Source organism: Primulina huaijiensis, chromosome 8 (genome assembly GCF_012295235.1).
Source record: "Primulina huaijiensis isolate GDHJ02 chromosome 8, ASM1229523v2, whole genome shotgun sequence".
NCBI lineage: Eukaryota > Viridiplantae > Streptophyta > Magnoliopsida > Lamiales > Gesneriaceae > Primulina > Primulina huaijiensis.
Genome location: NC_133313.1, coordinates 16523718 through 16534458, shown reverse-complemented (window position 1 = coordinate 16534458; position 10741 = coordinate 16523718). Strand labels below are relative to the sequence as shown.

Here is a 10741-nt window from a genome sequence, read left to right as displayed (position 1 = left end):
AAAACAATAATAAAATTCGCCCTACATTTTTATTGAAATTGCAAATAGCAATACAAAGCGACATTTCGACTGCTTAAAAAAACTCTTAACCTCAAGAATTAAGCTTTATGCGGTTCTGAAACCTAGACGGTCATACATACAGTATGCCCTCATGCAACCAATACAAAGTACTTAACTGATTTTCTCACCACCCCACATTGAGGTTCGAGACTTCTACCACGTTTCCTGGTGATTTTTGCTTATGAATCGTGAGGCATTTCATACGTTACATCCTCATTTTTGGACACATGGGTGAACGGCAATAAGCGGCGTAATTACAGTTCCATCCGCATACACAAGATTTGGGGAAAAAAACATTCAGCTGAGCAAATCTTTGAATAAATTTGGGTCCTGACCTGACGGCATCACACCCATATGCCTAACAAAGGCATCCTTTTCCAGTGCTGCTTTTAAATTTGGTCCTTTGTTTGTTTGTGGTGGTGATGGAGCACCAGTATTCCCTCCAAGTCCATTTTTGTCCATCATATTTGAGATGGGATTGACAAGACTATCGCCCTGCGCATTCAAAGACATGTCTGTGAAGAGCGACATGAGATTAGGTGCGTCGGTTGTACCAGCTCGAAAAGCATTTGATGCTGGCTTTTCTGGCATTAAATCAAGAAGACCTTCCAATTGCTTGAAAGGATCAACAGATGGTGCAGTATTAGTGAAGGACGGTTCTCCCAAGTCCAGCAAGTCTGGAGGTGGTTGGGATGGTTTTACAATAGTAGTGTCAAATGTCGTTACACTTCGAGATTTTTCTGCAGGGCAATGCAAGGGCTTCGACACTTTCGAGCTAGAAGAGGACTGTTTTCCATCGGACTTTGATGCACCGCCAAAGAGTGAAGCAGCCAGTTTTTGCTTTTCTGGTGAAATCTCTGGTACCTGTTTTCTTGAATCATAAGAAACAGTACTTGCTTTCACGTTTGAACTGCCAACTGAAATGGGCTGATTTGCCTTGTTCTGATTTTTTATAACATCAGTGCTCGAAGTAGAAGGCACAGGAGAAGAGTATGTTGGTCTGCCCCACTTCTTTTGAACCCCATCAAGTCGTAGCTTGAGTTCTGATGAGCCGATGTTTGAAGCAGATGGAACGGGTGGAATAGGTTGCTGGATATCTGCAAGATAGGATAGCTCTGGTACTGGAACTTCGGTTGAGGGATCAAGTGCTGGAGGAACATTTAGAGATACTGCAGGTTTTGGTCGTTCATAAGCCTCAAATCTAAGAGCGTGAGTTGAGGATTCATGATTTTCTTGACTCGTGAAGTGGGTAACGTCTGACATTCCAAGGCGTCCATTCTCTGGGATGTATGGCTGAGCACCATTTTCCAATGCTCGTCGGATATAATCGTCAAGGAACGAAAGGTTTCTGTCAATCTGCAAGGATTTAGTAAATGTTGTGACCATCCTTGAATTAAAAAGGCAATGGCAGAAAACACAATGTAGCTACGAGCTCTTTATTTATACAAAGATTGATGCATGATGAATCGCAAGAAAATTTCCGTAACATAAGCGTTACAGTCTGCGCCATCTCCAATGCTGTTTTAATGTCATTTCCAATGCTTCTTAATCATTCTCGACACAGCTAATTTGACCGAAATTGTGGGCGCTTGAGTAATACAATCAAAGCTATCACTTCAATAATATATGGTGGAAGACAAACTTAAAATAATGTAGCTCGTGCTATGTTAAATTATGATGGGAAAGGAGCATGTCGAAAAAATTAGTTGCATATGCCACATAAACACAGTATATGAGCCATAAAACCTAAAACAAATTCAGATTTAATATTAATACTATATTTGACTAACAAAAACAAAGATAGATAACATCAAGGTTCAAGCTCGTAAGCCACAATAAAGCTCGCTGTCAGCCAGAGAGACTAAAGAAAGAAAATGCTAGCAAAGAAAAAACATTTGATTAGCACACAAGCACGCCAAATTCATGTGTTTATCCACTAAGTGTCGAGTAGAAAAATAACCATCGTCCTGTTTTAGAGTAACTGAAAAAGAATTAAAAGTAAATTGTAAATCATACCTCAAAATCCTCACAAGCAGAATCCTTTGGCATTATATTCTTAACAGCATGAGCATCTAAACCAGTGATATCTTGAAGCTCATATGCTCGCTGTTGCAGATCTGTTGAGTTGGATGCTAACATTTCTTCAATCAAAGATTGGCACTGCGGCAACCAATAAGCCATGAGCCTGTAAAGCCTAGCATATTTTCAAGTATAGTAGAAATGGAATCGGAAGGAAAAATCTCAATCTGCTACAAAACATTTTCCTCGTGCAAAAATGTGTCCAAATGAATACCTGCTTAACTAAATAAGGAAAAATATGCAAGAAAAATTTTATACTCGAAAATTATCAGGAATAATTATGCTTGAGCACATCTGTATTCATACTCAGCTCAAGTTCTCTATGTTGGAGAAGAAGATAAGAAAAGTAAACTATCGATTAAATCTACACATTTCGAGTTAGAAACATTCAACAATATTTCAGCAAACTTCATTTTCATAACCGACAACACAGCTGACCAATGCATGATTTATATGTCTAGTTTTTTCAGGAAAAAGAGTTGATTGAGCCACTACACATAAAAGCATAGAAAGTATGCATTTGAGCACAAATAGAGTGCCTAAGGAATCGCAAATAACTACCTCTGGCAGTATATCAACTTTTCTACCAGCTGCAATTTCAAATGAATATATCTTCATAAGTGCCGTCACTGCATACGCCTTCATAAAAGTAGGGAAAAAAGAAGCAATTACAAGATAAACATGAATATCTTGTCATTGAACATACTCGAAAAATTTGAGATCATATTATGGATATGCAAGAGAACAACCACAAAGCTTGGAGCTGCAACAAATCTATGGAGGCTATGCGAAGGTATTGCTCATTTCTAATTTACAAAATTGAGATATAGTACAAAAACAACTGCATATGTCAAAGTATACAAAATAATTTCCTTCCATCACGATTGTTATTTTCTGTTCACATAAACTGCAACCCGTTTAGTTTTCATATCACAAAAATGTACGACGGTACTTTTAAAATATCAATTGTTGACCAAAGAGCAAAACGATCAAATGGCATTTCTAGTGAGAAAGACTTGTCAGATTAGTCAGAAGATGGGGAGAAAATTTTCTTCCTGGTAAGAGATTTTAAAGGACGATATCAGATTCATTAAAAAAAAGAGGATACCAGCTAAGAAAAGGGTCTCGAGGTACAAAGGCAATGCTATGGGACCCATTGTTGTCAGATCTCAAATTTAGAAACTTTAAACAACCAGTCTGTCCAAAAATATTAACAATATAAAAGTATACTTTGACTGTATCGTCAATGGCATGTGCCTCTGCCACGTCACACAGCTTTCCAGTTATATATGTGGCAGAATGCTTTCCATCCGCAGTTCCATATTCTCCCAGTACCCAACAAATGACCTGCACAGAGAACATGTAAATGGAAAGCAGAGGTGAAAAAAATTCATAAACAACACCACATACACAGAGAGAGAGAGAGAAGGGGACACAGGAGTTCAAAACATAGAAGATTATAAATATAAACACACTCAGAGACACACAGAGAGGGAGAGAAGGACATGGGGAGGGAAGAGAACAAGGATAAAAGGGAGAAATTATGGAAGCTTGGATGCCATAGAACATACTTGAATAAAAGCGGATGGAAGTTTTGGATCTCCCATAATATGAAGATATGATTCGACCTGAACACATCAGATAATTTTTATTAGAAAGATGAAATAAGCATAGCATCACCAGTCATATAATCCAATCCAATGTTAGCAATGCACGGTGCCAGACACAGAATACTGCTTCCAGAAAAGAGTCAAGTTTTGCTAAAGAAAATATGAAATCAAAATTAGTAAAATTGTGACAAAGATGCCCGACTCTAAAAATGCATCTGTCATCAAGGTCATCCTAACCGTGTCTTCCTGGCGTATTTTTGAAAAAGAATAATTCCCACTAGCTTCTTACTGATATAGTTCATGAGTCAGCAAGCTTACAACACATTTTTGTAGACCCACAAGAGTGGTGGCATGAAACACTATCAGTACTCACAAGTCCTTCCACAGTTGTAGTCAAGCTACATTTCAACAATGGATGGATAATCGGATACCGTTTTCATGTTCTTGTTGAAACTCAGAAAAACATTATTCTTTCCATCAAACATATGCTGATTCGGTAATGCTTATAGAATTAATTAAAAGGCTACAAAAGGATTTAAAGCATATACACATGCAAGAAGTATAAAGATGTAGAAAAGGCTAAAAGATCAAATGACACATGCCCATACAAACCATTATTGCAAAAGGACGAAAAGATACACAAATATTTACACAGGTATTAGGTGGACCACAATCAGAAAGTAGGTATGCAAGGAAGGCATACAGCAGATGATCTCAGCTGACTATCTGCAGCGGCGTCATCCTCTCCAAATCCTTCAGCAATTAACCTCATCAGACTATGCGCGACTTTACTATTTACCAGGTCTCCTGCATGCTCAAATACTTTATTCATGGTCTGGCAAACAAAACATGGCAAAAAAAATAAAATCAGAAAAATAACCTACCAATATGACAGAATTATCATGGTGATGCAACAAAAAGAAGTATCAACAGCAAGATAACCTGTATAAACCATTGGTTGCTTGGTGCATATTGCTCAGCGACTTCAACGCATCTAGATGCTATTTCAGTTTTGTAATGGCCGTCATTGATACTTATCATGTAATCAATCATACGGTCGACAATTACTTCTACATTTGAAGACTTGGTCATTTTATAGAGCAGTTCAAATGTCTTGCGCTTTAGGGTGTCATCTGGGTCCTATATCATGAAGACAGCCAGACTTTAGCTGAAGTCTAAATCAAAGATTACATCAATAGAAACAAAGTAGTTAGCATGTCGAAATAAAATAGGAAGACGCATATCCAGCTAGTATTCAAAACAAACGAGGAACATAGTATTTGATATAAATAAAAAAATTCAGCAACACTGCAATCAAACCCTAATATAAGCAAGCTATTCACGAGAGCAGGCCGAAGTTGTTCTTCATTCTTCCTTTCTGTGATTTATTTTCTCGGCTTATAAGTAATATAAATTATTCTTTTAACATTATTAATCGCAGAAACGATCTGAGTAGAAAGTCATTCAAAACTTGATCGAGAAAACCAGCTTTCATTGAAGTCTATAGAGTCGATTAAAAAAGGTACTAGTTTGAAAGGTTCCCATTTCCCCGGAGAGTGTGTCAATTTGGCTTTCAACAGCCAGGTAGATCTAGAGAGACCAATAAGAATAAATATGAGCAAATAACCTGAAGAAATTCAGCAATGCACAGCGACCTTAAATCAAAGACCACTTGTTACAATCTACACATAATAAAAACTGCTGATCTCACCTCTAAGCAATCAATAACAGCCAATTGGTGTTGTTCAGCAATTTCCGGGCTTATCTTTATCAGTCGACTAAGAGCACCAACACCAAGATACCTCAGATTGTGGCTGTCACGCTGTCAATTGAGGATAATGCAGAGTTACAATATCTAGTTCCTAGCAAGTCAGTAACTCAACTGGTAAAGAAAAGCAAATATTGTTGCGGAATACATACTTTTAAAAATTTTGAAATGCCATCTGCTGCAGCTTCAAGCAACTTTGGGTTGGGGTGTAATGAAGAAACACAGCAAATGCATTCATAAAGAATGGCATTCCCGATATTACTAGTTGAATCACATTTTCTCATTATGTCACCCAAAATTGTATAAATTTGTTCGCTGGCCTTTTTGTCGCCACTACCCAGTACAGCAAGAATTTTCAACAATTTAATCTGCCAAGGAGATGAAGTAGAATAGCGTAATTAATAAACAAAAACATGAATGACACTACACATGGATATATAACCAGATCCTAGTCCACATTATTTTCGGAGAATAACTACAAAACAGCAAGTATATGTGGACCCAAAGGCAAAGGGACTTAAAATCAAATAAAATTCCTTCCAGAAAATTCTGAACAGTAATCATTCTATAGAAATTGACCTCTTAAAATAATTTTCCAAGTTGCTAAGACTTCAACCAATAGCTGCTTTCTTCCCATTTCAATACATATCTGAGCCTTTCCAGTTATTCGCAAAGGCAGAAACGCCAAACCACTTTCAGCTTTTGGAGAACTTCTGCCACACTACAAGCACCAGGTGCTTACCAGAAAGGCTCCAAGCTATAGGTACAAACGAATTAAACCCGCTAGAATACTATTCAATTCCTTTGAAATTCTCGAACTTCAGACAAGCTCAAATATGTCCAAACTATTTTTGGACTGATTTCAAACCCGAATTATTCTGTTCCAAAGCTCGTAAGTTGTTCGTGAGCCTATATATATACAGAAACATATTTTTAATGTTAAATAATAATACACCTTCCTCTTTTTACACCTAAAACCTAGAGTGAAGTCGCCTCCTCCTCTAACACCTCCATCTTTTCTTCCTCTGACTGCATTTGTCCTTCCTCTGCCACAGTCAGCTTTTTTTTTAGATGCCCACAGCCGTGTCTCCTTTTTTCTCTACTCTTCTTGCTCCACCCAACTCTTTTATTGGTAAGGCTAGGGACTTTTCCAAATTCAAAAACAAATATGAAAATTTTCACAGTTGACAGGTCACATAGATCTACTCTCCACAAAATTATATAATGATATTCGTTAGATCTATGGAATGGGTATGTTTCTCTTATCTTATTAGTTATTTTCAAAATTAATAATCCTTCATGTTTTCTATCTTTTTTACTCCATTTGCTCGAGTTTGTAGATTTGTTGTTTTATTCTTTTTCATTCAATTTTTGTTTTGAATATCATCTTACATCGGTTTCAGTATTTTAGCTTTTTTTGTTTAAGAGCTCGATAGGCTAGTTTGGAGTTTGAGTTCAATAAGCATATTTTGACCTTGATTAACTGTTTGATCTGAGCTCGAGCATAAACGTGCAAGAGAGGTGCTGCTTGCATTATATACACTAGGGAAAAAATTCCACCACCACCATCGTCCAATCCAACTATCGCAACTAAAAATTACCCTAAGCCCAAAAATATCACTAGTGCTGCATGTATTATGTGAAGAAAATAAAAATCCCACAGCCACTCACTTCTTGCCCACGTTGAAAAAACAAAAAGAAAAAACCATGGTCCAATCGATCTAACCTAGCTCAAAATTATCCTAAGCCAAGAAATCCTTCAAAATCTAGCATGGAGATACCTTAATTTTTGGAGATGGTGATATATGGTTGAGGAAGACGAAGAGTGGTTTGGTGGTTCAGATGATTATGGTTTTTCTTTATAACTAAGCAAGTATTTACCAATGAACATTTTATACATTATTATTTAATTGTTCGTTCATAAACTACATTTTTGTTGCTATGCAATATTATAACAAAATTCACTTCATTTATGTCATTATATAAAGCATTGGTTGGTGAGTCTTATGGCGATAAGGTGTGTGCATAACACAATCCCCTTCTTATATTTTACTATGAACGCGCCAATAATAGATTAGGTTCAATTTGTTTGATCACACAAAAGAAACCTAAAAAAGACATTCTCCATTACTGACTGGGAAAAGAGATAAAACTGGAACACTTATTTAGCATAAAACAGATAACATCGAAAACTTCGAAAAAAACAGGAAACCAGTGCGCAAGACAAGCGCACCAACTTCCTCTTTTGAAACCTACAGGAACTATCAACTATTATTCTAAATCTGAAATGAAACACGTCGAATTGGATCAAAAGCACAAATACATAAACTTGAAGGCTTATCAGGGCGAGAATAAAAAAAAGCACTCACCTGAATGAATGGAGCAGGCATCTGATGATAATCATAATTCTTTGGGAGTCTGCGTTCAGTGACTTGCTTGAGAATGTTTACAAGACTAACCACCATGTCCTTAAATGAATCAACATCGGCCATAATAAGATCAAAAAGAGGGTAAAGTGTTGCACCCATAACACCAGGATCATTATCGACGAGCCGCTGCAACATCATTATTTGTTGAGAAACTAGAAATGATCAATTCCAAAAACCAAGAAAATTGATTTCTGAATGCACATATAAGTGGTCTAAGACTATCATTGTGATCACGATTTCCAGCAGAGTACCACACACTTTTTTGATGATGACATTTGTTGTGAGGATTGTCATGTCCGAGAAACGGACAGTCATTTCCAAATTTTCAATTATTTGTGCAACCAGCTGTAAACTGTTTTCAAGCTTGTGTACAAATCCACATTTATTACGACAAAAAGATTTGAAACTTTGGAGATGCAGAGCTTGTGTTGCTAACATATCAGACATAAGCTATATAGGTTTTTTTTCAGATTGCTAACTCCCGATGCCCAGCCTCGATAGAGAATCATGCACACACTGAACAAACTACTTGGGTTTTCCATTGAAAGGGAACATACAAATCTTCGCTATCCCATCTTTAAATTACAACATGCAAATAAGTAAAACATTAGTGCTTAATCCATGAAACACGTGCACCTTGCGGAAATTGGCTATGAGATGAGAAACGGATCCAGGTGCTCTCCGATGGAACCGGTGGAGCGCCATCACTGCCTTTTTCCTCACAGCCTCCTTCTGATGTCCCAAAAGCTCGACCACCTGCGGCAAAACCGCAGGAATAGTCTCCTCATTAATCAACCGACAAACGGCGTTTAACGCGGCACAAACAACCAAATAGTTATCGCTCTTCAAGTCCTTCTGAATCGTATTCACAATCAAGATAATCAAATCATGGTCCTCGTTCAAGAACAGAGTAACCGCCAAGTACCCAGTCCTTTTCAAGTGCAGATTCTCATCGTGGGTCATTTTAACCGCGTGAATGTACCCAAATGATGCATCATGGCCAAGCATCTCCACGTAGACAAGGCGAATGATGTACTCTTTAAGCTTAAATTTCGAAGTATTGGGGTCGCCCAGTCTTGCTTTCAACGATTCGATTTCCCGTAAAACAATGCGGTCTTCCTCAGCCTTGGATCGCGACTCTCCAATCGATTTGATGAGATCCAGAAACTCCTTAGACTTCCCAAACCCCCCTTGGGAGCCCATTGCGAGCTCCCTGCCGATCGTTTTTAGCTGCTCCAGCTTTTAATTTATCCGAAACCAAAAATCTTGAAACAATCACCGATAAAAAAAATGGAACAACTTTCAATATTTGGAGGGTTGGTCGGTGGGATTGGGGTTAAGGATTTAGAAATTGCGGATTTTTCGAGGCGGAGAAGCTGCGAGCCAAGATCCAGAGTAAGGGGGCACAAGGCTCTGAATCTCTCTAACTACTGTATCGTATGGAGTATTCATGTGATGCAAGTATAGCTATGTCTCTTGAGTTGTACGGATTAGATAAATCCCGAAATGTAGAGCGGAATACAGAAAATAAAACGAATTTGGATATCAGTAAAAATTTAAAGTAGGTATTCACTTTGAATCAAATATATTTGAGCTCGATTCGATGTTCAAAAATTTTAAATTTTTGGCTTGCGTCCGTGTTCGGCTCGAAATGTTCGAATCTATTTGCAAGCTATTCAAGTNTATATTAATAAAATATTAAGGTCCGTCAACGGATCGCAAACTATCGATCAAAATATTTTGGCTCGAGTTCGGTTCGGAAAAAAGTTTTAACATGTTTAAGTTTGACTCAAGTTCGATAAATTCGAATACGAATCAAAATTTATCGAGCCGACTCGAAAAACTCGTTAACCCTCTATTTGTGTACAACTCTAAATTGAAAGACCTAAATTAAGCTATTAAGAAATTTTATGGTCTTCATCCTAGGAAAAAAAACTTATAAAGGGGAGTAGGAATTTTTTGAAATAATCTTTGCTTCTTTTTTTCATTATTTTCCTAAGGTTTTGTTTCGAATCTGACACTTAATCTTAAATTTAAGACATCAATGATGAATGTTCTATTCTTCACCTTTCCACCTAAGCTGTACAGGAAAGGCCCAAACTCAATTCCAAGGAGCAATGAGAAGCTTCGTAATGTCTTTTTGTCTAAGTATAAGTAGTACACATTTTCAAATACATGTCTATTTCACCGAGCCTCTCTCCGAAACAATACCCAGATCATTACACTTTTCGTGCGAGTCCCGACAAAAAATGTTACTACCTTAAAACTATTATAGTTATGACCTCCATTCACGGGGCGTCGGTTTCCAACTCCTCTGTCAACAGGGAGTCGTTAACATTAAGTAGATGAAACATGACATCCCATCATTCGAAGAAAATTGAAATTCAAAATAATCAATATCATATCTTTATTTTTACTAGTTAACTTTGACATACATTATGTGGTTATATGGACAAATGAAATGAAAGTTAGTTCAATAAAATGAACTAAATGAGAGTTGAACATATGACTTGCTGCTTGTGCTTAGGAAAGTTTAATCAAACTTTTGAGATGCGAACAATTTACATTAAAAATTTAACACCTTATTAATATATTTAGATAATAACAATTTGAAAATATTAAAATTCGTCTCACCAAAAAGCCCATGGCTTCTTTTTCTTTTTTTCTTTTTTTTTAATCATTGCACTATACATATCAAAATGCATCACCCCAGCTTTTCCAACCGGCCAACAAATCAAATTTCTTGAAAAATAACCAAACCCAAACCGAAACAAGTTACCAACCTTGAAGGACGA

General features: G+C 37.0%; 1 protein-coding gene across 1 annotated transcript; it reads right to left on the bottom strand.

Moving 5' to 3' along the window:
- Positions 1 to 217: 217 nt before the first annotated feature.
- LOC140982581 (AP-4 complex subunit epsilon-like) lies at positions 218 to 9402 on the bottom strand. Its single transcript, XM_073449144.1, has 11 exons — positions 8583 to 9402; positions 7887 to 8072; positions 5670 to 5885; positions 5461 to 5571; positions 4692 to 4889; positions 4453 to 4584; positions 3711 to 3767; positions 3370 to 3486; positions 2701 to 2778; positions 2077 to 2220; positions 218 to 1416 (listed from the first exon to the last, which is right to left on the bottom strand). The coding sequence occupies exons 1-11, from the start codon at positions 9147 to 9149 to the stop codon at positions 358 to 360; spliced, it is 2865 nt and encodes a 954-aa protein (XP_073305245.1). The 5' UTR covers positions 9150 to 9402; the 3' UTR covers positions 218 to 357.
- Between the last annotated feature and the right edge of the window lie 1339 nt (positions 9403 to 10741).

What these genes read in the sequence shown, in the direction of transcription:
- LOC140982581 (XM_073449144.1), bottom strand. Translation starts at nt 9,149, where the DNA reads ATGGGCTCCCAAGGGGGGTTTGGGAAGTCTAAGGAGTTTCTGGATCTC. An exon ending in GCATTTCAAAATTTTTAAAA is followed by an intron (nt 5,572 to 5,669) that starts GTATGTATTCCG and finishes CTCAATTGACAG; the next exon opens with CGTGACAGCCACAATCTGAG. An exon ending in CCATTGACGATACAGTCAAA is followed by an intron (nt 2,779 to 3,369) that starts GTATACTTTTAT and finishes ACTTTTATGAAG; the next exon opens with GCGTATGCAGTGACGGCACT.